Genomic DNA, 26,609 nt, shown 5'->3' with positions numbered 1-26,609 from the left:
GTGCTTTCAATTATGTTTCTTAATCCAACAGCTGAAAAAGGTACTATACACGCCACTCGAGAATGTCAACAATCTGAAATGAAATATATGTTTTTAAACATCTCTTTCTATTCATTTCCGTCACCTTCTATCTGTTTGACGGGCATTTTTATCGAGGGGTTATCCTCTTTCCAGCAGCCGGTGTGAGTAAACACTAATAATACCACCCGGCCTCACCGGGAGGAATCCCACACCGGCGGGCTGTTGTGAGTTATTTCTCCCTACCTCAGCAGGATATTACCGGATGCTAATGAAACCAAAGCCGTCTCTCAAAGTCCCTCAATGTGCAGTTTCCGCCCGTCTACACCCCCCTTCCCTTCCCTCTGCGCAGATAACAGGGTGTGTTTATTAAAATGCTAATGCAATGGTAAGTGATTATTTTTTTTAAAGCGTATTTAATGACACGTTTAGGAAATTATTCCGTAATCACGGCCCGAGGACGACTTGCGGAAGAGGAGCGCAGCAGGGCGGTCTCTGGCGGGGCCATTTTAGGGCCTTTACGGCCTGGAGGGCACACAGGTACTGGAGCCGCCCGCGGGGCATTCCGTGTGTAGTTCAGAGAGCCGTGCGGATGAGGAACGAGCGAGATGGATTTGTTTCAGAGTGGCGGATTCATGGAGGGCGTCACGGGGGTTTGAGTTATAGCTCCTCACAGCTGCGTACGTACGGAGGCAGCTAACAGTCTGGCGCTAAGCTACGGCGCTACCTCCTCGTGAGTCATAAAACATCCCCGAGATTTCGCGCAGACTAATTCCGCCGAACATTGTTGTTGCTGACTACGTTATATAAATTACGGTTGTTTCACAAGAAAGCTCTGCCGCAGCATAAACACGTCGTCAACTGCCAATTAGCTCATCGCGTCGCTTTGCAGACAGCGCCGACAGAAGTATCCGGCGACAGGCAATCAAGGACAGAGACGTCTTAATGTGATGACAATTAAATGAAATCCTGCGCTATCGTTTTTTTTCATCCCCTTTTTTTCCCGCACATGCGAGCGCTGCTTCCGTTTCGAACCGTCTACCGTCTACCTCCTGCAGCTCAACGCCGGCGTGAAGATGAGAAACCGGGCTGGAAGAATAACAATCAGTCTTCATTACTCTCAAAGTTTCATGTGGCACGTCTCGCCGTGGCAGCGATACGGGCGTAGAAAGCGTGTCGGAGAGGGTCAGCCGTGTCCGCGGCTGCTTCCGGGACGGCGGTGTGTGACTACAGACGGCTGCCTGCAGTGTACGCGCCTCATAAGCAATCCCGCTGATTCTCACCCTCCGCTGAGAGCCCCGTCAACAGTAGGGGCCCCAGAACCCGTTAGCGTTAGCTTTTATTATGATTTTTTTATTTATTTTTTTGTAGCGCATGCTAATGGTGTAATCAGGAGTCTTGGCGCTGCGGGGAGATCGAGCCTCGCGCTCCCCGGGCCCTTCTGTGCGCTCACACGGAATACATTAAACTTCCGCCCAAATTTGTGGAGAGAGCCGCGGTGGAGGCACAGCGGCACTGCCGACCGGGTCTTAGATTAATGATCTTTCAGCTCTTAGAGTCCGTTTCACGAGGTTTCTGCCACAGAGTAGGGTCAGAGGGCACGGCTCGTCTGTGAGCTGTGGGCGGAGAGGAAGCGTGTGCGATGCCTACCGTCACTACTCAAAGCCATTCCAGACAACACGCTCACACACAGCAACGCTGTGCGATCTGCTCCACAGGGATTATCCCCAGCTTAGTCTGATCAACTGTAAGTTTGCTTTGAATAAAAGTGTCAGCTAAATAACAAAGTATTAAATACAGCACAGTGTCGTAACAGGCACAGTAGACCAGGTCGGCTGCAACCCTGTTCCTTGGTGTTCACTCCAGCCCTGACAAAACACACCTCAGTCAACAGCTAGAGATCTCATTGTGCTGCTAATAGTAGTATCAGGTGTACCAAATTTTTGCTGAATTGAAAACCTACAGGATAGTAGATCAGCTTTGTTGCAAAGGCCACAGATCCCTGCAATGGTGCTCTTTGGAAAAAGGGTATCTGCCAAAGCTACCGAAAAATTCCAGGGACATTTCACATTTTCGCAGATAATGGAATTTGTTGAAGTAGGCCTCGTATCTTTTGTGTAAAGATGACAATTCGTTTTGGCTTAACTAACTTTCAGCGCTCAAATATAGTCTCCGGTGAGTCACAGTACCATAAACGCCCTTGAAATGAAAAGCAATCTGCGCAGAAAGGCGAGACGATTTATTTCCTGCGCGTCTTCATCTCGGCTGTCTGGCATTCAGGATGGAGCGTCGACGTGGCGTATCTCCGGATGAGTTCTCAGTGTCGACATTTATCACCGCGATAGTCCCACAGCGGCTTCTCCCCTTCCCATGCAGTTACAGGAGGTTACCTGTTTGCTTTGTGCCGTTATTCCAATCCGTCAAAGATGTTTTGGTACCGGGACGTTAGGCTGTGCAGTTATTTCCCAAAAGGATAGTTATGAATCATTCATAATAATTAATTAATGCAAAGAGAAGACGGCGCTGGTGTTTGTAAGTTACACTGGCGTCTTGTGTCACACACGGTGAGCATTTGTTTTTTGGTGGGAGAGTAATTATCTGCGACAGAATAACAGCAGGACTATTTTATTAGAACGGCACCAATCATGAATAAGCAATGGTCGGGTGTAATGAAAAATAACCATCCTCGAGTGATTTCGCATATTTGTGAAAGAACCCGGCCAGATTTAGCTGTGCAAAGTACTGTACTGTAAAGATCCGAGATGAAACCAAAATGTCATTAGAATTGTACACTCACCAAGCACTTTATTATGTTTTTTTGTTTTCAGTGATTTTAAAACCGTAATTTATTATTGTAGCCTTCTTGTTAATTGCCACACCTGTAACGTCCGTGCGTAAAAGACGTGCAGGTATGAAGTATGAACTTTCTGGAGCTTAGTTGAACTTTTTAAAAAATCTAACTAGCAGTCGTTTCCTTTCCAGAACAGTGCAGTTTCTGTGGAGCTGTATTCTCAGAAATCCACACAGCCTTGTGAGCCAATTAAGAGCTAGCTGCCGAGTACCTGGGGGAGAGGACATTTAGCACTGAGCAGCTCTTTACATCAGCAAGTCTGCTGTTGTGAGTCAACTTTCTGTAGTTCATTAGAGAGCTTCGCCGCAGAGGGGAGAAATGAGACTGAGGAAAGGACTGGCATAATTTCATACCCCGGATAACGCCAGCCAGCCCGTCTTCAGCTCTGAGATACGCCCCTGGGTCCTTTGAGGGTGATGAGAGGAGTCACGTTTTCTTTCTGCGGCCGTGACTGTCATCCGGGATCACTTTCCTGCTCCCTCGTCTCCGGTCCTCCCACAATGCCGTGCTTCCTCTGGTGCCATTCAGCCGCTCCCGTTGGGCACCGCAGCTGTCCGTCACTTCCTGCGTTTGGAAAGAGAGGAGGGACTTTCATTTCACTCAGACACTAGGTCCCACCTCCAATTTTGTCTTCCCGTAAGCATACCTCCATGCATTCTAATAAAGAATCAGTTGACTTCCTACTTTGCATAAAGCCTGGAGTTATTACATTTGCAGCGCCGGCTTATGTTTTTAATAACCCAGCTACCCACCGCAGCCATCTACCGAACGCGGGGTACTAAAAAGGAGATAATTCCTTATCTCATTAATTCTTAAACGCAGTTAGCGACAGTGTTTCTAAGCTCTCAGTAGTGTGTGAACTTTGTTTGATGATGGCGGTCAGGTTTTCTCGCACCTGTTTCGTAATGAGGTCCCTCCGTGGCGGCGGGAGTAAAACTGGATGTGGGTGAACTGACACCTCGGCGTCCTCAGAGCGCGTCTCTCAAACGCGGCCCTTCCCCCCCCCGCTCTCTCTTCATCCTGGCAGAACACGGCCCCATCAGTGCACATTAGCACGTTCTCCCTCACCGCCCTTCGGTCTGTCTGCGCAGAACAAATCTGTGTACTTAAGGCGAATTAAACCTCCCTGCAATCTTGGCTGCTGCCCGCCACGCTGAAATTAACAGAGACTCTAAACGCACCCTGCTCGACAGCGGATCACCTCCCCGGCGCCCTTATTAAGCCCGGTAGCGTGGCCCCCGTTTCTCCGCAGACCCTGACCGGCGCGTCGGCCGTCTTAAACGCGGCGATAATGGGCAGAAACGAGGTGACAGAGTGTCTGTTTGCTCAGGCTTTCCTCCGGAGGAGGAGGAGCCGTAATGGCCGCCGCGCCGGCTCGGTCGGCTCTCATCGCCATCGCATCTCTCACTTTTATGTGCCGTTTCCAGCGCGGAGCTGGGACAGGTGCCGCAGTCACAGCCGCGTGAAAACAGCACAGATTTGCAGTTAATTAGCGGCGGAGCCAAGTTCCAGCAGCGGTGCCCGGGACCGGGGAGACCAGCGCGGGCATGGAGGCAGCGAACAAGGCCTGGCACGGGGGGGAACAAGGGGCTGGCACTGCCAGATTACAGCAGGAAAAACAGCCCACTTAAGGGACTGAGGTCACTGGGTGCACAGAGACTTCCCTTTCATGAAAAAGCCTGACTAGGGATGGGAGTTACTAGCAACCACTGTAATCTCCGTACACAGAACATTAGCGACACAAACCTGGCATTAATGATGCTACGCTATGCCATGCATTGGCCTTATTCAAATATATGGCCATTTAAAATTCAAAATGAGAAAACTGGTATTTCTCAACCTTGTTTCTGACGTTTACAGTTTATTGCCTTTTATCAGAGAAAATATGCCCCCAAGCCATGAGTTCTCTGTTAGTATGGATGACTTGATTTGTTGTGTGTTGAATTTCATCACCTGGGGAAATACTGTTAGACACATCTGTGTTCCTATAGCTGATTCTTTCAGTGATGCACTGAACCGCAATATCAATGTGTGTGTGTGTGTGTGTGTGCGTGTGTGTGAGAGAGAGAGAGAGAGAGAGTGTGTCTGCATGCGTGTGTGTGTATGTGTGTGTCTATGTGTGTACAAGTTTGTGTGTGCGAGTGTGTGTGTCTACGTGTGTGTGTGTGTGTGTGAGAGAGAGAGAGAGAGTGTGTCTGCATGCGTGTGTGTGCATGTGTTTGTGTGTGAGTGTGTATATGTGTGTCTATGAGTGTACAAGTTTGTGTGCGAGTGTGTGTGTCTATGTGTGTGTGTGCGCGCCATACCCTGCAGAGAACTTCCCAATCTGTTTCTTTGAAAGACTGATTTTAGCTGGGTTATTAAGGTTAATTCAAAGTTACTGAACAGTTGAAGCATGTTCCTTTGTGATCCCGGCAGAGCAGTGCTATTTATGCGGAGTGTCCGGGATGTTGGAACAGATTCCAGCGTAATTAAACGCTGCCGGGGGAATGGCTCCCCTCCTGCACCCAGCACCGGTCTGCCAGTGCAACTTCAGAATATGGAAATAATGCCTCGAGTGGTGATCAACCTTCGAATTAACATTTATTAATATTCATCATTCCTCCCGATGAGAAAAAAGGTGTGGGTATTTACATTTGTTTTTGCATAATAACATGATGCAAGTGTTTTGGATGACAAAAATGTTTCAGTGAAAATATTTTCTGAAATTGTAGGTTATTAGTAGAATATGTGGTAGTTAAGACTCAAACAGGTATGGTACTAAAGACCCGAGACTCAAAAACAAATTAAATGCTAGGCATTTATAGAGCGCCTTTATCCAAAGCGCTGTACAATTGATGCTTCTCATTCACCCGTTCATACGCACACTCACACACCAACGGTGATTGGCTGCCATGCAAGGCACCAACCAGCTCATCAGGAGCAATTGGGGGGTTAGGTGTCTTGCTCAGGGACACTTCAACACACCCAGGGTGGGATAGAACCAGCAACCCTCCCACTGCCAGACGACTGCTCTTAGCACCTGAGCCAATAATTACCTGGTCTTTGGAGGTTGTGGCCTTATGAATTTAAACTGTAGAAAAACTCATAGAAAAGGGGATTCAAATAAAGGTCAGCCTTTGATTTGATATTTATTGCATCTCTGAAAAATCCTGGATGCAGTTTTACACCTTTTGTCATTGATTTTCTTTTAATACAGTGATGAAATCTATGTGCTCACTCAGTTTCAATGCTAATGGATATCTGAGGGTTGTATACCAGCACATTCACATGTTCTATTGTACAGTACAGTGTAGATAATGACATAGCCCTCCAACAGGTATTTCAGTTACAGGTATTCCATGCTGGGGTTTGTCTCTTTCTCTTTTAATGTAAGTGTGAAGCCAAATGCAAACATCCACACTATATGGGCAATGACGTTTGTATTCCATTCTATACTGCAAAAAAAACAAAATATTTATAGTATTTTAGTCTCATATTTAGACTTCAAATCTTATTTCTATTACTTCTTTGACATTGCCAATGAGGTGAGACATATTATTTTATCTTATTTGCCAAAGAGGTAAGAAGCAACCAGTAATGTAAAGCAAACTAATATATTCAACTTGATGAAAAAAAACTAAATCTCATTACAAGACAATTGTCTCTTTTTGTGCAGCGTGCCCGCTCTGTCTGGTGTTCCACCCGTTTGACCATTTGATTTTGTGTAAATAATTAATCAGCCTATAAAAATACACAAAGAGCACCGGGCTCCTCGCAGACAGGATGCACATGGGCCGAACGGCGCGGGGAACAGCGGGGAAGCGAACGGCACACGGGAGCGAAGCCGCCCTCCTCTCCTCTCCCCCTCTTTGTTCCCCCATTCCCTTTGATGTGTGCCGGCTCCCCGTCCCTCTGTCTCACATGCAGAGACGAATCTGTCAGCGCTTCGGAGAAGTTCTCCACTCCCTACCTGCTTGGTGGAAAAGCCCTCACATCTGTTTTTAGATTCCTTTGGCTGGTTTTCCCGAGTAGTCTGTAGCTACCGTAAGTTGCTGAATAAAGAGCGCTTTGCTGAAATATTAATTTCGCAAATTCTTCTCGCTGTTGGCTGCCGCTGGCAATATCGGCCATGTGTACACTGGTGAAAGTTTCGCTGACCTCAAAAAATAGAATAATTTTTTTTGTTATTGCTGTTGTCATTCGTTTTGACCACCATTTCTCAGGAAGTGTTGGGTTTCAGTGCGGTGGCGGGAGAGTGAGGTTGTCCCTGGTTTGAAACAAAATATTTTGGTCTTCTTCCCAACAAACCATAGTCATTATCATTTGACTGAGAGCATATGACAGCTCTACCCACCTGATTCTTCTACCACAAATTAGGAGGACACTGTTCCATTATATAATATATCAACTTCATTAAATTCACTACACTGTACAGCTTCAACCTTCTGACACACAGTTGTAGAAAATGTGTTCTCCTTATTAACACTGATACACGCGTGTCATGTCCTGCAAGTCCTGGAAGGCTGCAGTGTCTGTTGATTTTTGCTGTGCTTCAGCACACGATTAATTGAAGTCATTGCTTGACTAAAGGCCACACGCCTTGTAATCAAAGTCTTAACTGGCTGCTGATTGGAAAGAAGTGACAGATACCTCCAGACACTGTGGTCCTCCAGGACTCTAATGCATCTGTTCTGTTTTTGTAAAATTGTATTTGTCCTGTCGAGTCTGATTTGTTGGGCTGCACAGGATAGTAATAAAGGATACGAATAGCACAAGTGTTAGCTGGCGAGTTTATCATTTCAGACTCCTGTTAATACTGCTGCCGTTAGCCATGCAGCTTCGTGTTTATGTCACCTCTCTCGTTGTGGAATCGCGGTGGCGAGGCTTCGTCGGCACTGGCTTAACCTTAAAATCCATTTATTTCTCAGACCCGTGATGCGCGTCCCCGCTCCCCGGGAGTTTCAGTCTGGCGCTGCCTCAGATGAGAGCCCCTTGCGAATTGAAACGAACGGAAAGCCAACAGCCCAGAGGCACGCCCGGGATGTGTTAGTTGTTTATGGCTTCATGGATTCTGTGAATATGTGAAGATCGCAAACACCGTCTGCGGCAATTACAGTGGTTAACAGCAATTACAGCAGCCTGGCTTTTACGCGCGTCTTTCTGATGTGATCAAAGCTAATAGCAGTGGACGTCGCACGAAAGATGCTGGGCCTCGTCGAATTAATTGACTAATGCGCTCTGCAGTGGTAAATGAGGTAAATCAGGCAGAAGAAACCTTTAATGAAGTGATTATCATGAATAATTTCACAGGTTGTAAATGGGTCTCGTTAAAAGAACGACCCGCGCGTGGCTCAAGTGGAAAAAGAAACGGTTCTTTTGATAAAATGAATGAAATATTTACATAATGAACAGCGGCTCATTACGTCCAGAGTCAGAACCTGTTACTTGGAACCGTCTCAGCGGCGAGTGTCTTGGCCCCATCTATTTTAAGGAAAGTTGCACTGCTTGGATGCTCTCACAGTGACCACTTAAAATGTCCCCTGAAGACAGTGGTAGACACGTTTGTTTGATGAGGAAAAAGCACATTTAAAGCTGCTTCTCCGTGTTTTCTGCCGTCTGCAGCTAAACCCGTGGAAGCCGGGATTTAAGCAGGAACAAAACGCATTATTCAGCTGAGGCTGAGACAGAGAGCGGAATTCCTGATTAGTTCTGCTGTTCTCTGGAGACTGGATGCTTTATTTTGGAGAGACTGGAGTTCCTTACTCGTGTTGTCTTTGCTCTGGTCTATTTTCATTCTCACCTGAAATGGTGAGACTGTTTTGGAAAGGATTCCGGTGGAGAGGGCAGTAGCAGTCACACGATCTCTCATTTTTCCAATGTCACCGCGGTAGCAAAGCATTGCGGAATGGTCACCGCGCGTCTGTACGCAATCTGTAATAATAATTAAATAATAATAATTATAATGATTTGTTATTTAGCTGATGCTTACAGTAGATTAGACTAAGCAGGGGACAATCACCCCTGGAGCATTGTGAGGTTAGGGGCCTTGCTCAAGAGCCCAACAGCTGTGCGGATCTTATCGTGGCTACACCGGGGTTTGAACCACCAACCTTGCGGGTTCCAGTCATGTACCTTATCCACAGACAGAGTGATATTCACTTTTCAGTTTGACCTTAAATACTTCTCCAGACTGAAAAATATTAGCAATCAAGCAAACAATGCTGCCTTTGAAAACAAAATGTAAAGGATAACCTTGGACCAGGATGAAAAAGCTTGACTCCATTTCCAGTCTTCTAAGTGTTCAGTTTTATTTTTTCTCAGGTTTAATTGGATTTATGTAAAACATAGCCATTTTGTTCCTGTCCTTGCTGCTGAATGATTACTGCTGGAGGTGAATTGAAGGCTGTCTAATCAAAATCTAAATTCACTATAAAATCTTGCAGTCTTGAAATACATCTTATAATTTATGGCATTTATTTTCATCAAATAGTTTTTTTCATTTCTGATGCATACAGTATGCAGCCTTTCTTTACATTAATACTATCATATGATCTTTCTTGATACTTTTGATACTTGATACTTGTTTGTGTTCCCCAAACAAGTACACAAAGATAAGTTTCACAAAGATGGCAAGACAGATAATTTTAGGTATTTAATCCTAATGGCAATGCTTGAAAATTTTCAACTATTTTACCTGTTTGTTTCTGACATAAACACCAAAGCCTGCCAACGGAAAACACAAGTTCTGTTCCCTCTGGGAAAAAAGTTGTCTCAGTCGTGTCCGTCGTACTGTACAAATAAGACCGATGAGTTTCCTTTCCATTCACAACAGGGTAGCATTGTCTAAGACAAAACATCCTGGCCATTTAAAAAACAATGTGTAGCCACACATGGGAAACCACTGCAAGCAAGCTATTAATATTGTGATAAACTGAAAAAAGTCACGTCACGCAATATTCAGTGTAGAAATACTACATGACGGAGCATTAACTGGAAATACCTGTTTAATTTAAAGAAAAATGTTTGACGGACCCTTTCACCCCCGCGATCCTTCGATGCACGGGAACGCATATTCGCGCTTACAGAGTTGACGAGCGAGTTGAGTTGTTGCCTGACTGTGTGCTTTTCTTTTCGGTATAACGGAACGAGTGTTGAAACGTGGTAATAATCTGTAGCCGTCCGTGCCAGGGAAAAAATAGCTTATTAAGCATTTAATAGGCGAGCAGTGCGATCCAAATGGGAGCGATCAATCGTGCCGGGATGGGAACGCGGGCGCGGATGAGCTTTATCGCCTTACGATCGAGCCTCCGCTGTGGGTCTAACGGAGGCCTGCACGGCTTTCCAAATCCTCATTGTGCTGACAGGCTTTCTGTAAACTGCAGTCATGAATTACCTCACACATGCAGGGAGAGAAAGCAATTACTGTAAGTGCCCGGTAGATGCTGACAATCAAACTGCTCCGAGGACTTCATCTAGCTCAGTGATAACACCGTAGAGCTGTACACACGTAGGGCTGCTGTAAGGACTTTGTTTAGTACAGGAAAAGGACCATAGAGTTTTATGCAGATATAGCTGCTATAGGGACTTAATCTAGTAGAGTAAAGGCACCATAAAGCTGTATGCAGATAGAACATCTATAAGGACTTAAAAAAGTACAGTATAAGGACCATAGAGCTGTATGCAGATAGAGCTGCTATAAGGGCTTGATCTATTACAGTAAAAAGCACCATACAGCTGTACGCAGATAGGACATCTATAAGGACTTAAACTAGTACAGTAATGGCACCATCGAGCTGTATGCATATAGACCTGGTATAAGGACTTAATCTATTACAGTAAAAGCACCATAGAGCTGTACGCAGATAGGACATCTATAAGGACTTAAACTAGTACAGTAATGGCACCATAGAGCTGTACGCACGTAGAGCTGCTATAAAGACTTAATCTAGTACACTAAAAGTGCCCGAGGGCTGTGTGCAGATAGGATCAGTCATACAATACTCAAAGGTTATTTTTTCATTCAGCTAAATATTCACAAGTAATTTTGGATGCCTGTTCTACCTCATATCCGTCAGTGTGAAATTACAGTCCATTATTTAAGCCGTTTTGCTTCGCGGAAGGTGCCGCGTGTCCAGAATAACTTCTGCAATGTAATGTTTTCCATCATTATCCATTTACACGGCCAGGGGATGTTTGCTGAAGCATTTTTATTTGAAGTACCTCGCTCAAGGGTGTAATGGTAGTGCCTCCCCCGGGAGTTGAACCTGCAATCATCAAACTATTAGCCCAGTTCTGTAAGTTTAACCACTGGACTGCGTGACCCCATCAGGAGCACAAGTTAACCGCTGGAGTCTTGACCTCCATAGGGTTTTGTTCTGTCCATCTTGCACGGTGCTCCCTGTAGCAAATTCATGGGCATTCTTTGCTGAACACACAAATATGGAGGGATCAAGTGTTTGAAGGCAGATTCCTGTTGACATGGTGAAGTGAACAGGAACCCTTACTGCTCATCCGTTGAGATAACGAGTTTGTTTCTGGAGACACGCAACGGCCAGAAAGCACAGTGATTTCTACGAACCAATCTTTACGAATCAAAAAACTGTTTGAGAGTCAGCTCACGCTCACTCAACATGCCTTTGAGATGTTCCAAAGCTTTAAGAAAAAAACACTGTACAATATACACTCAGTGAGCACTTTATTAGGTATTTATTAGACTTATTTGTTTAGACTTATTGGTCCTCTCCTACTGTAGCCTGTGTTGTGTGTTCAGAGATGCTCTTCTGCACACCACTGTTGTAATGGTTGTTTGTGTTACTGTAACCTTCCTGTCAGCTTTGACCAGTCTGGCCCTTCTCCTCTGATCTCTCTCAATAACAACACGTTTTAGCCCGCAGGACTGCTGCTCACGGGATGTTTTTTGTTATTCACACCATTCTCTGCGAACTCTAGAAACAGAGGAGAAAATCCCAAGAGATCAGCAGTTGATTTTCAAACCAGTCTGGTACCAATAATCATTCCACGGTCAAAGTCACTTAAATCACATTCTCCATTCTGACATTTGGTCTGAAAAACAACTGAACCTCTTGACCATGTCTGTATGCTTTTATGCATTTAGTTGCTGCCACATGATTGGCTGCTTAACTATTTGCATCAACAAGCTGGTGTATAGGTCTGCGTAATACATTTATCACTGTACAATATTTAATTCTTAACTAAATCTTAATTAAAACTCTTAATTTGCTCTGAGGTCCATTTAATGCACTTTGTTATGTAATTAATTCATAACCAATATCAAAGTACGATCTATGTAATGTATTTATAGTAGTTACAAGACCACATAAGTTATCTGTATATACTAAAATGAGTACTTATAATTACATGGATGAAAGTTTTGGGTCTGCTGTTATATTTTCATTTTGGGTTGATGCTGGGTTGAAGTGTAATTACCTTGCGTGTGTGCTTGCACTGTAGATTGCCATATAGAAACGCACCATTCGTTGCATGTACGCTGTGCGTTTTTGGTATTGCGCAGTTACAGCGCAGTTATTCAGCACGGGTACGGCGGTTTATCGCTGGGTGTAAACGGGGACAGTTTATTCTGGCGAAGGCGGAGCGCTCCTGCTCCCAGGTCACTGCACGTCAGCGCTCACGCGAACGATGCGTAATCCCGTTAGCGCACGCCTGGGCTACTCCAGCTGTAGCCCTGCCGTACTCCCGCGCTCTCCGTCCGTAACGGGAGGCTTACGTAACGCGTGCCAGGGGCAGTTATTGTCTGATTAGCATTAGACACGGTCTATCTTGTAGCACTTACCCCTCCGATTCTTCTTTTTGTCTTCCCTTTGTTTAGATGTCGGCAGAAGCCAGGCCTGCTTTCGTATTGTCCGTGTCCGTTCAATTTCCTTATCGATCCGAAGCCGAACAATGTAAAATTTGTAAAGAGCATGAAAAATGATTTATATTTATGTTGTCTGTATGCATCTACAAACCACAGTACATTCCTTGTATGTGAAAACTGCTTGGCTAATAAAGCGATATCTGATTCTGATTCTGATCCTGAAAATATGGCCACTTGTGTAGTTTGCGAAACGGCATTTGTTTTGGTCGAGCAAACGGGGATATATCTGTCACAAAGGCACACGGTTGCCGGGGGGGTATGGAGTGGTTGTATGTCAGCGTGTTCTCTGATAGGTCAGGGGGCTTTCACTGTTGGCGTTGCCGTGGTTGCACGCATTGACAGATGACTTCAGATATGACGGAGAGCTCTGGTCCTCTGTGCAGCGGTGACCTCTGACCTCCTGCTGCGTCGCGGCTCCCGTAGAGAGAGGAGCGCAGAGGTCGCCGCTCCTTCCTCCCGGGCTTTCTGTTCTTAAACACGCCTCTCACGCTCCCCTGGGTCTGGAGAAAGGCCTCTCAGCCCCTGCGTCGCGCTGAAGACGGTGCCTGGAGCACGGCGTGAAAGCCCACCGCTGTTAGGAAGCAGAATGGCAGATATGAGGCGCAGCAGAGTGGCTCTGAACCCGCAGCCCAGAGGACACGGAGAAGAAAGGCAATCTCGGGACCCCGGCCATTAGCCCCTGTTGGAAGGCTCTTTTTTTAGATCATGTCGTGCTCCTCCTGCCGCCCCTCCATCTTGTCTTTTAAAAGTCATCTTTGGAGCGCAGCGCACACAATTACGAGTCTCGGTGCAGCTCTGCCATTGGCTTACCGGGTGGGAACGTTCTCTCAGGAGGTCAGGGTCAGCCCATCCGATTGGCTGCTGCCTCAGGGCTGTCTCCTTAGACTGACTCAGGTTATTCAAAAGGTCGCTGGTACGATCCCCCACCCTGGGTGTGTCGCAGTGTCCCTGAGCAAGACAACTAACCCAAAATTGCCCCCAATGTGCAAATTGGTACTTTGCATGGCAATCAATTTATAGTACATCAATTTTAAAGTGCTTTGGATAAAAGTGCAATATAATTGCAGTCCATTTGCCAACGGTCAAGTGGTGTGTTTTACATTACTAATCCATTACTGCTAATCCTGAAAAATTAGCATTTAAGCCTTTTAAACGGCAAAATTCCTTACGTGTCACAGCCCTGTGCGTAAATCCGGACTTTTGGCGGGGCTGTTTTTCTGTTGCTTTATTGTTTTTATATGTCAGTAAAAAAGTGCTTTCTTGAAACTCTCACACTCCATAAAGGGTATCTGCGGCTCCCGAGGTGTTGTTGGCGGCGGTTTATTGTGTTGTTTACCGTGTTCGCCCTCGGTGATGTGGCGACGCAGTAACCGCGGTGATAAGCGTGTTATCTCTCCGTCTCCCCCGCTCCCTGTTTTCCGCTCTGGTGGTGTGGGGGGGGGGGGGGGGGCGCGGCGTATATCACCGTCGGCGGGGTCTGGCGCAGAACGCCGTCTCCAGGCCTCTCCCCCTGACCTCTCGGGGAACCGGGCCAACCGCAGCTCAGAGCCAGCAGGTCTGCCGTGGTTCTCTCCGGCCAGGGGTCACGTCTCCTGGGTTAAGCCCCTCTTCTCACTCTCAGATATTAAGGTACCGAAAAGTGCAGCACAAGGTACAAATGCTGTGGCAGTGCCCTATAGCCAGCCAATATATCATACATTTCTCCCTTTTGTGCTTGGGAAACATACTGATTTGTACCCAAAGGGCACATTACTGTACTTACTGAACAAAAATGTACCTCCACTGTCACTTTATTTCTGTGAGTGCTGAATATCAATCAATCAATCAATTCTTTATTTGTATAGCGCTTTTAGCAAAGGGCCTTTGTCACAAAGCAGCTTTACAGAGAAACCGGTCCCTAAGAGTACGCCTAGGGCAACAGTGGCAAGGAAAAACTCTCTGGCTAACAGGAAGAAACCTTGAGCAGAACCCGACTCAGTAGGGGAACCCATCTGCTGCTGGTTGACACCAGTTTGTAGAAAGAATGGTTTAAAACAGAAAACCAAATGAATAAAAATACATAAATGTCCAATTGAAAAGTTGAAGCAGAGATGAGGTAGAGGGGTGGCACTGTCAGGCAAGGGGACAGGCTTGGTGCTCCAGCTGAAACAATTATTTTATATGAATATAAACGATTTAAAGATGAAGTTTCTCAAATGAGAGAACATAGTGTTAATAAATAAGACAAAAATATTGGCAATGAGGTGAGACAGTTTAACTGGAAAATTCCACTTCTCAAGCAACCATCTTAAAATATATATATATTTGTTTTCTACTCAAAAAAAAAAGACTCATTTCAAGATTGGAACCCTTGTTAAGGTCATTTTCAGTGCCTGTGACACTGTTGTAATCTCAGGGCGCCATTGTGAAAGAGAGCTTCCTGCTCAATAGGCCACTCCTTGGTTAAATAAAGGGCTATAAGAGAATAAGAGAATAAAAGAAAGGAAGGGAGCGAGAGAGAGCATAAGAGAGAGAGAGGGAATGAAAGAGTGAGAGATACTGGTATTGAAGTGTAGTTATGGCGTCTGTGGATGACCAGCTACAATCCAGGTCAGTCTCCGGCTGCTTATGCTTTCCATCATCCAGTCCCCGTTCACTGCCTCGCCCTCATTCCCCAGATCCCTCTCCGGATTCCCGTCTATCCTAATTTACGGGGATCCGGAGCCCGTCTCTCCTGCATGAATCTGGGCCTCTCCCGAGCTCTGTCTAACGAAGGCCTCGAACAGCCTGTTACAGTACAGTACACCTAACCCCAGAAAACCTCCCGCAAGCTAAACTGCTTCTGCTGTCAAGGAAGTTGCTGATCCAAAGCTAATGCACAGTGCAAACATAAACTGAGCTATTGACTCTGTTGAGCCAAGGCTCCTGTTACAGCCAATACAAACTATTTTATTCACACACACGGGCAATAAAATAAACTTTGCAGAGGTGTTAAAAGAATGTAAACCTTTATTTACATTTTTACGTCTTGCCTGCAGATGAGGCCACTTCTGCACTTTGGTATAAAAAGAATACAACATGAGATGAAATAACAGGGACACAAAGACTATTTACACCCAGTGGTAACATATCCAACAAATACAACCAACCCAAAGAGGTCTGTGAGTCCTGATGTTTTACTTCAGTCCGTCTAATAGCACGTTAGCATTGCGTTAGCCTCACATAACGATGCTGACCACCGGTGGTTTTGAGCCGTGCGTGCGCATCATGTGATTGTATCTTGACTGGGTTCTAATGGCCGAACGACGCCGGACGCCATGTTGGCTCTAAATGGCGTTCTCTCCACGACTCTCTACCTGGGACTCTAACCGAGGGGCGTTCTAATTGGACCCCAGGGGGACGGCGATGGGGGCGTAATTACCCATCAGTCCCAGTCCCATCCGAATGGGGAGAGAAATCCCACCTCTCTGTTGCTTAGCGCCGCAGATCCCACTCCTGCCCTGTCAAGGGGCGCGCATTTCCGAGGGGGAGAGACAGATGGAGCGAAAATTGCGCTTGGCTGACCAACCGACCCCCAACCTCGCCAGCGAGTCAGTGTATGAGAGATGTCTCTCCTCGTTCGTTATTGACCCCTTGACTCAATCTATATTTCATTACTAAGGCGATGGCTCCGCTACATTGTTATTTGTCATGGTCATATCGTGATTCTGGAGTTGCAGGGAATGCGTTATATTGATTTCTTAATCGTGCGATTGCTTTCGCATCGTTCTGAAAGCATGCAAATGTGATATTTACTGGGTGAGATTAGTGCATCTACTGTAAAAAAGGATGAAAGTGTTTTGCAGGCCAGTGGCGTTCAGATCCATGGGTAAACGCTGAGTTATATTTCTCTCAGGCAGGCTGGACAGTGATGTTCTGCTCAGACTCCAGTAAATGGTGTGAAAATGCCTTTTTTTGAGGTATTGTCATTTTTGTTTCAAGAGAGGTGGACGGGTCCACTCATTCAGTCCATAACTGGCCATGGGGTCTACAGTTACGCTGCAGCAATAAGCATCCTGTGTGATTATTCTACTCACATCCTCACTGTTTCATTATTAATGCACATGTATGTACACAGCTGTGCGCACACACACGCTCACACACAAACATGCATGCACACACACATACACGCATGCACACACACACGCAGGTCCACACACACACACACACACACACACACACACAAACATGCATACACACACATACACGCATGCATACACACACACACACACAAATGCGTACGTGCGTGCATACACATAAACACACACACTCATACGAATGCACACACGCACACACATTATATATTATTTATCAGTGTGACTGAAACAGCTGGGGGATGCTTCAGTTAATGATGTGATTTAGCCTCTGCAGCAGCTCAGCCCTGTGTACAGTATGTGAAGGTGAAGGTGTGGAGAAGCCATCCACGGGCTGGGTCAGGGATAGGTCACGCCTAGAGCTCACCAGAGAGGTGCACTTCTCACCATATCGCTTTGCATCTGTAACATCCGCCCCCAGCCCCTGTGGCACACTTAACCCACGTCACTGCTGTAGAGAGTGCATGTTCTTTTCTCACATCCTGCTGGGGAAAACACAAGTGCTGAATTCTGAATACCCAGAAGATCCCATAACAACGCAATGGAAGGTTTATTCAAATACACATGGCACTGAGTGGATTTTTCTGTGCGATGTCGGGGGGGGGGACGGGACTGGGAGTGGGGTGTGTAGGATGTTCACTAGATGGCGCTGTATATTGGAAATTAAACCACACACACAGTCAAACCCATATCAGAGTCTAGCCCGTATCAGATTCTGCCTCTCTTCTTCCTCCCTCTATCTCAAGGGCTATCTTCTCCCTCTCACTCTTTCTCTGTCTCCTTCTTTCTCTCTCTCTCTCTCTCTCTGAGAAAGCATCTTGAGCTATTTGACATAATTCAAACAAAATGATAATCACTTTTGTACTTTATTACTTTCTGAATGTCAGTGCCTAAAAGATTGAATTCCAGTGCTTTGGGCAAAGTAGTAATTACAAGTATGCTCTGCATTACAAATCTGCGTTATTAAAAAGACAGAAACAGTCTCTTGTATATTAGTTGTTCATACAGAAAAATCTCTATCATGAAAGTATGATACATTACCCTGTTCCCATTTTATTGTATTTTAGCGTTCATCATATTTTGATTTCCATTTTGATTTTAAATTATGTTTTGCTGTCAGTTTCAAATGAAGGAAAAACATATTACCATATGTGATATGGTATATTAGGACCATATATACCATAGTCATTCGTATCTGAATCATGGACTTTTCTGAATTGTGTTTGTGCCTGCATGTATATGCGTGTGCGCGCATGTGTGCATATGTGTGTGTGTGTTTGTGCTTGAGAACGTGCAACGTGTGTGTCTGCATGTGTTTTACTGTGTATGTTCATGTGAATGCATTTGTCTCTCATGTGTGACTGTGTACACGCCTACATGGGTTTGAGAGTGCGGCTGCAGCAGCCGTTGAGCTGAACACCTGATGCTGCTTGCGCTGTGTGTGTGTGTGAGTGTGTGTGTGTGTGTGTGTCTGTGTGTGTGAGAGTGTGTGTGTGTGTGTGTGTGTGTGTATGAGAGTGTGTGTGTGTGTGTGAGAGTGTGTGTGTGTGTGAGTGTGTGTGTGTGTGTGTGTGTGAGTGTGTGTGTGTGTGTGTGTGTGTTTGTGTGTGTGTGTGTGTGTGTGTGTGTGTGAGTGTGTGTGTGTGTGTGCTTCGTGTGTCTGGCGCGCAGCGGATCCTTCTGCCTTCCCCCCTCGAGGACGCTTTGTCTCGGATGACTTGAGCGAGTGAAATTACCCTCACGTCTCCCTGCGCTCACTTTCCGCCTGTGCCACACCGATGCTGCGTTTCCTCTAGAAGCGCTAACGCTGAACACACTCACAAGACTCGCTCAGTGTCTCAACTCTATAAAGGAAGACACAAGCAAGATTCGTTCAGTATCTCAACTCTATAAAGGAAGACACAAGCAAAGATTCACTCAACACTGTGCTGGGAATGAGCATATAAGCAAGATTCGTTCAGTGTGTCAACTCTATAAATGAACACACAAGCAAGATTCATTCTGTGTCTGAATTCTATACATGAACACACAAGCAAGATTCGTTCAGTGTCTGAACTCTACGAATGAACACACAAGCAAGATTCGTTCAGTGTCTCTAGTATATAAATGAACACACAAGAAAGATTCGTTCAGTGTCTGAACTCTACGAATGAACACACAAGCAAGATTCGTTCACTGTCTCAACTCTATAAATGAACACACAAGAAAGATTCGTTCAGTGTCTGAACTCTACGAATGAACACACAAGCAAGATTTGTTCACTGTCTCAACTCTCTCAATGAACAACGTGTGAAAGGTGTCTAAGGTGTGCCGGATGTCAGCTCCCCTGCATGAGTGTGTCGGCTAAGCTAATGAACAACGACATGAGATAATGAGTCTTGTCCGGAGATAGCAAAGCGGCCCTGAATCCCAGGTTATATGTGCAGCAGGCCTGGCTGCGGCCTGTCTAATTACCTCAGACACTCAGTGAAAGCAGAGCTGTTGGAGCCCTCGCTGGGCTCCTCTGAACAGGCTGCCTGTCCTCTCCTCGGCCTGATTGCCGGGGATATGTCCCACATTACATTACATTATTGGCTTATCCAGAGCAACGGTGCACTTGATTAGACTAAGCAGGAGACAATCCTCCCCTGGAGCAATGCAGGGTTAAGGGCCTTGCTCAAGGGCCCAACGGCTGCGCGGATCTTACTGTGGCTACACCGGGGATCGAACCACTGACCTTGCGTGTCCGAGTCATGTACCTTAACCGCTACGCTACAGGCCGCCCCCTCCTTCACCACCACAGCCTGTCGGAGAGCGATGCGACACTTTTTCATTCCCCCATAAGATCTCCGGTAATGCTTTCTCAATGGGGGCCCTTCCCAGCGGCAAAGCGTGGGATTGGATGTTCGCTCACTTTTTTCAGCCGGCAGCCCTGACGCAGGTTGACAGAAGCGGAGGAGAAGGGTGGCTGGAGAAGACGCACGCTTCACACGGTGCGCAAATACAGCAGCGCCTCAACTGCGGTGCGGTGCGGTGGGAGCGGTAAGAAGTTGCGGTCGGCGTGACGGGGTGTAACATTACCCGGCGTGTTGTGCTCTCGTCCTCTCCGGTAGTTCCGCTCAAGCCAGGGGACACTTTACATTGAAACAGAAAAAAAAAAAAAGTTTGATGGTCAAAAGAAGAAGGCAGCGCTGAGTTATAAACCAGCTATAGAATGTAACGTTTAATTACTCGAAATGTTTCATCTTTGCGGCTAAAGGGCTGCTGCGGGGGAAACAGTAATCGCTCTCGCTGGGTCTTGCATTATGTAGGCTGTTGGGGAATTGAAGCGTCCTCCAGCTTGGCGGCTCAAGTTAAGGCCGGCGTCCTCCAGCCTGAGAGAGCTTTCAGCCCGAGTATCTCTTGACATTTCCAACCGCCATTTCGGAAGCGTATTCAAATTCTTACTCTGTTTGTGTGTAATTCTGTGTTACACTCAACCGACTGCGAAATTGCCTTTGGATTCAAAACACCGGGCAAGGTCCCTGCTACATTCTACAACTGTTTTTGAACTCTTTTTTCGGTGATTTGTTTTCCTGCAGTCACGTATTACGTTGGTGTGCATACAGTATAAGGCTTTTCTCACACTACGCAGGAAACCGGCTTAAGACCTGGATTGGTGCTAGTTATCCATAATTACAGATATCCGTAATTAATTTGAGAACATTTAACAAGGGAGAGGCCCATTGAGAGCAAAGTGTCACAGACACTGCAAAAAAAGTCTGTCTTAATCACTAAAAAGACTTAAAATCGTGTTATTTTTTCTCTCAAGTTGAAAATATTAACTTGTTTATTGTTTTCTTTCCCCACTGACAAATCTTGAAGTCTCACCTCATCAGCACTATTTGTCCTCTTAGTCTTATATTTAAACTTAAAATCTTATTTCTATTACTTTTTTGCTAAGTGAGACAAAAAAAAAAACTGCCAATGAAAAGGTGAGAAAGTTACTCTCTGAATGTCTCATTTCAAGATTTGCCAATGGGCAAACAGTAACTTAAAACAAGCTAATAATTCCTGTTTATGAGAAAAAAAAAAATCTTAAGGCTTATTACAAGTCTAAAATTCTTGTTAAGACAGCCATTTTTTTGTGGTGTAGAGTGAGTGCGGGGGGTCTGAGGGCCCCGGGGGGGGGGGAGGGCAATACTGCCCCTGATTCACTCAGCCCCCGGCGTCCAGTGAAAAAGCAGGGGCCACGAGTTCAATGAAGTGTGTGATGAAGAATGAGGGGAAGCAGCTGGGCGTGTGGTCGGCCCTGGAAACAATGGAGATGGAGTCATTAACCTCTGTGCTCCGCAGAGGAGATGGGCTCTCCTGCGTGGAAGGACGGCCCGCCCTCAACCCGTGTACGACAGCCCTTCCGCGTCCACGGTGATTTTCTGCTTCCCGCGTTGAGCCGTCTCCTGCGTGGAGCCTTGTGGCTGCGCCTGACTCAAAATGACTGAAGAACACGGGCTTTCCTTGAGCACTGACTACACTCTCAGAAATGAAGTGGCAGCGGACATTTTTGTTTTTCAATGATCAAACTTCCGGAATGTAACTTAGCCTGAACCTACAGTTATGTTTTCTTTGGGTACAAATGAGTACCTATTCCAAGCAAAAAAGGTACAAATTAATTATATATAGCAAGCTAGGGGTACAATTTTTTGCACCTATGGGGAACTGCCCGAGTGACAATCATTTGTACCTTTTCTGAAGGGCGGCGATTCTGGAAGGGTGATGCATAACAGACGGTATGTCACTGGAGAGTGACATGGGCGGGAGGCAGGGTTGTCTCGTGGTGGTGCTGCACCAGCAGGGTTGTCTCGCGGTGGTGCTGCACCATCAGGGTTGTCTCGTGGTGGTACTGCACCATCAGGGTTGTCTCGCGGTGGTGCTGCACCATCAGGGTTGTCTCGTGGTGGTGCTGCACCATCAGGGTTGTCTCGTGGTGGTGCTGCACCATCAGGGTTGTCTCGTGGTGGTGCTGCACCAGCAGGGTTGTCTCGTGGTGGTGCTGCACCATCAGGGTTGTCTCGTGGTGGTGCTGCACCATCAGGGTTGTCTCGTGGTGGTGCTGCACCATCAGGGTTGTCTCGTGGTGGTACTGCACCATCAGGGTTGTCTCGTGGTGGTGCTGCACCATCACGGTTGTCTCGTGGTTGTGCTGCACCATCAGGGTTGTCTCGTGGTGGTGCTGCACCATCAGGGTGGTCTCGTGGTGGTGCTGCACCATCAGGGTTGTCTCGTGGTGGTGCTGCACCATCAGGGTTGTCTCGTGGTGGTGCTGCACCATCAGGGTTGTCTCGTGGTGGTGCTGCACCATCAGGGTTGTCTCGTGGTGGTGCTGCACCATCAGGGTTGTCTCATGGTGGTACTGCACCATCAGGGTTGTCTCGTGGTGGTGCTGCACCAGCAGGGTTGTCTCGTGGTGGTGCTGCACCAGCAGGTGTCCTCAGTGTACCTGCGGGGTCGTGCTCTATCTCCACGGCTGTTTGCGTTCAGCCCAGCTGACAGCCACGCCACGGCCTGCAGGCACCAACGGCGTAGCAAACCTGGGAGTAACTCTCTGAACTCTCTCCCTCTCCTTCTCTCTCTCTATTTCTCACTCCTTCTCTCTCTCAGGCCATCACATAATCTACTCCATTATCCACTCTTTCCATGTCTCAGCGATCTCTATCAGTGTGTGTTACGAGCTCACTGTCACACTGTGCCCTGGCTTGTGTTTCTCCATGCGGGCAGATCTCTATCAGTGTGTGTTACAAGCTCACTGTCACAGACTTCTATGAGTGTGTGTTACAAGCTCACTGTCACAGACCTCTATGAGTGTGTGTTACAAGCTCACTGTCACAGACTTCTATGAGTGTGTGTTACAAGCTCACTGTCACAGACCTCTATGAGTGTGTGTTACAAGCTCACTGTCACAGACCTCTATGAGTGTGTGTTACAAGCTCACTGTCACAGACCTCTATCAGTGTGTGTTACAAGCTCACTGTCACAGACCTCTATCAGTGTGTGTTACAAGCTCACTGTCACACTGTGCCCTGGCTTGTGTTTCTCCACGCGGGCAGATCTGTATCTACCACAGGACCGCAGGTCTGGAGCTCAGCCCTGAGGATGGACTGGCAGGCTCAGGCAGGGTTGATGCGCTGTAGATAACATCGGGCCGCTGTTGAGTCCTGTGAATGAACAAACTGATGATCAATCAGCTTAACCACCATAATGGACCTGCAGCTAGACACAGAGGTCAAAGTAATTGGGTCTAACCTGCGCATGGATGATATAGGGACCACTGGCCACTGAGCAGAAGATATGATTGATTCAACAGGAAAAGTCTCAGGATATTTCTTTGCCCTTGTCAGTTGACAGCTGTTGTGTCCAGCATCTGTTAAACTGAGTGATGGATACGGCCTGACATCAGCGGCCCATGATTGCTCCTCAATGGCGGTGTTTCGCACATTGATTTCAGCCGAGTGGCAGATGGTGGGTGGGTGAGTGCGTATCTCCTTGTGAGTGAGTATTACAGTGGGGTAGATAGTTCCATTAAAAAATCTGAATATGTTCTCATCAGCCATCAAAAAACCTCATCATCATCATCATTATCATCTTTCAATTTTACCCACGTAAACACGTTTTTTATTTTAAACTCTAGTACAATCCCCCACGGGACTCTCGCCCACTCTAACAGGGAAATATTTACCTAACTGCTTGTTGTGAGCACATAATGAATTGTTCCAGTAATAAGATCTTAGAGGGGGAAAGAGGTGCAAGTTGAAGGATTCTCAGAGATCTGCACACTTACGTTTGTGAGGTCGGGTAATGAGAGAAAGACTACAGCTAATTAATTCAGAGTAAAATAAGCACAGTGTGGGGTGTAGATGCACACCTGTATTTCAGCAGGTTGAGAGAGAAACAAAACACCAAAAAAAAGCTCTCATTTTAAGTAGAAAACACATCTTGCTTGAACTTAATGTTTGCTTGACAAGTGAAATGTTCTTATTCTATTGCCAAATCTCTAAATGAGTCAAGCTGTCTTACTTTGACACTGGCAATATTTGTTTATCTCTTTTTTTTTTTTTTTTTACCAAAAAAGTAAATGAAATAACAATTGAATTGACTTCTTTTTGTTTGTTTTATTTTTAGTTTTTTTGCGGTGTGGCTGTAATCCACATGTCCCCAGCAGCCACAGTCCACTCTGAGTGGCACCAAGGGCTTCTTCACTGTGCAATGAAATTGGAAGTTTTGACCTGGAATTGTTTATTCTTTTCATCTTTAACAAGGAAACTAGCTCTAATTAGACCCTGGTCTTAATCCAGGGAGCTCAAAGCCCAGGAGCTGAGGTTTGTGTGATGCTGGCTGTCTTGCTGTCTTACTTGGCTTCACCTGGGACCGTTTGCCCTTTCACTGGGATATTCCCTCCCCGATGCTGTAGAGTGGGGTTTGGAGATTGGGGAGGGCCCAGTCTCCCCATCTGTCACCATAGAGAGACACTGCCCCGCCCTCTCCTGATCTACACACACACACACACACACACACACACCCTCTCCTGATCTGCATAAACACACACAAACACACACTCTCCTGATCTACACACACACACACACACACACACACACACACACACCCTCTCCTCATCTGCATAAACACACACACACACACACACTCTCCCGATCTACACACACACACACACACACATACACACTCTCATCTGCACAAACACACACACACACACACCCTCTCCTGATCTACACACACACACACACATACACACACACACCCTCTCCTCATCTGCATAAACACACACACACACTCTCCTGATCTACACACACAGACACACACACACTCTCCTCATCTGCACAAACACACACACACACATACACCCTCTCCTGATCTACACACACACACACACACACACACACACCCTCTCCTGATCTGCATAAACACACACAAACACACACTCTCCTGATCTACACACACACACACACACACACACACACCCTCTCCTCATCTGCATAAACACACACACACACACACACTCTCCCGATCTACACACACACACACACACACATACACACTCTCATCTGCACAAACACACACACACACACCCTCTCCTGATCTACACACACACACACACATACACACACACACCCTCTTCTCATCTGCATAAACACACACACACACTCTCCTGATCTACACACACACACACACACACTCTCCTCATCTGCACAAACACACACACACACATACACCCTCTCCTGATCTACACACACACACACACATACACACACACCCTCTTCTCATCTGCACACACACATACACACCCTCTCCTAATATACACACACATGCACACACACACTTTCCAAAATGAGACGTATCTTCTCATCTATACACACACACACACACACACACACACACCCCTCTCCCCAAAACAAGACAAACCCTCTCCTCATCTATACACACACACACACACACACACACACACACTCACCCTCTCCCAAAAAGGAGATGTACCCTCTCCTGATGTAGACACACACACACACACACTCACCACTCTCCCAAAAACGAGACGCACCCTCTCCTGATCCACGCAGCAGTGTCATGGTGAATAATACATGCGTGCCAGACCATGTGCTGCTCTCTCAAATCATAGCTGCACCTCTCTCTCCCTCTCTCTCCCTCTCTTTCTCCCTCTTTCTCTCTCTCTCTCTCTCGCTCTCTCCCCTCCAGTAATAGCTTCTCCCAGGTGATCTGCGCTGCCGGCCGATCGCCCGAGGGGCTGTGAGTGTCTCACTGCAAAGAGCGCGAGAGCGTAACCCCCCCCCTCCTCCTCCCCCCTCACCCCCACCCCCATCACCCCCACCACCCCCCTCCTCACCCCCATCACCCCCACCCCCTGGGCTGCTCTCACCACTGCCTTGGAACAGCCTGCTTGAGTATCTAGAGCATGTGTGCTGAGAGAGAGAGAGAGAGAGAGAGAGAGAGGGAGCGTGTGAGCGAAATAGGGAGGGAGAGGAAGAGTGAGAGGGAGAGATAGTGATTGAGATAGAGGGAGGAGAAAGGAGAGCGAGGAGGAGAAAGCGCAGGTACTGTCCCCGTTCTCTCGTACCTCCGAGATGACACCCAAGAGGAACAGCGCGCCTCTCTCCTTGAGCCTGAAGGCAGATCCCATGACAGCGGTCCGAGGCGCTCCATTCCCTCTGACTGGCTTTCACTAGTGCATGGAGCCAGTCTTAGGGAGACATGGAGGACTCCAGCAACATCAGACACCTCAGTCCAGAGGAAGGTAAGCCCTGTGGGATTCTGCTCCAGCAGAGAGAGAGAGAGAGAGAGAGAGAGGGAGAGAGAGAGATAGAGAGATAGAGAGAGGGAGGAAGAGAGGGAGGAAGTGGAGCGAAAGATAGGCGAGAAGTTCCCGCTCCTCTCCTGTGTCCGTGAGAGAAGCCAAACCCGTTGTTTGTGGACATCTTTTGGATGTTCTTTACTGGAACGGCTTCAACTTGCATCGCTTATTTAGGCTGGTCTCCAACATCCGTTGCGTCGTGTTTGTGTGTATCTGTGTTCTCGCACTGATCTAGAAATGTGTTTGTTATTTGTTGGGAAGCCAGATTTTAATGTTTGAAATAATATTTATTTTTCTGCTTCTTGTACTGAGCTGCCGAATCTCTCAAAGTCTGGCAGAGGATCTTCTGTAGTTAGCTGTTGTCTATAAGTGTAGGTGCGCAGCATTACCAGTGATGAGTGACTGGCGGGTTGAATA

General features: G+C 46.7%; 1 protein-coding gene across 2 annotated transcripts in view; it reads left to right on the top strand.

The window, feature by feature from the left end:
* The window catches only part of plch2a (phospholipase C, eta 2a), a 176,106-nt gene that overhangs the window by 48,846 nt on the left and 100,651 nt on the right, over nt 1–26,609 (top strand). The window contains exon 1 of one of the 2 annotated variants that reach the window (XM_061257212.1): nt 25,900–26,135. The exons of the other annotated variant lie outside the window; for it this stretch is intronic. Coding sequence (XP_061113196.1) covers nt 26,093–26,135 — 43 coding nt within the window. The 5' untranslated portion in view covers nt 25,900–26,092. Of the gene's footprint in view, nt 1–25,899; nt 26,136–26,609 lie in introns of those variants that run through there. 2 annotated transcript variants of the gene reach the window in all.

The sequence above is a fragment of the Conger conger genome, chromosome 10 (genome assembly GCF_963514075.1).
Source record: "Conger conger chromosome 10, fConCon1.1, whole genome shotgun sequence".
Taxonomy (NCBI): Eukaryota; Metazoa; Chordata; class Actinopteri; order Anguilliformes; family Congridae; genus Conger; species Conger conger.
The sequence above is the reverse complement of the archived record's forward strand: the minus strand, read 5'-3'. Positions and strand labels throughout refer to the sequence as shown.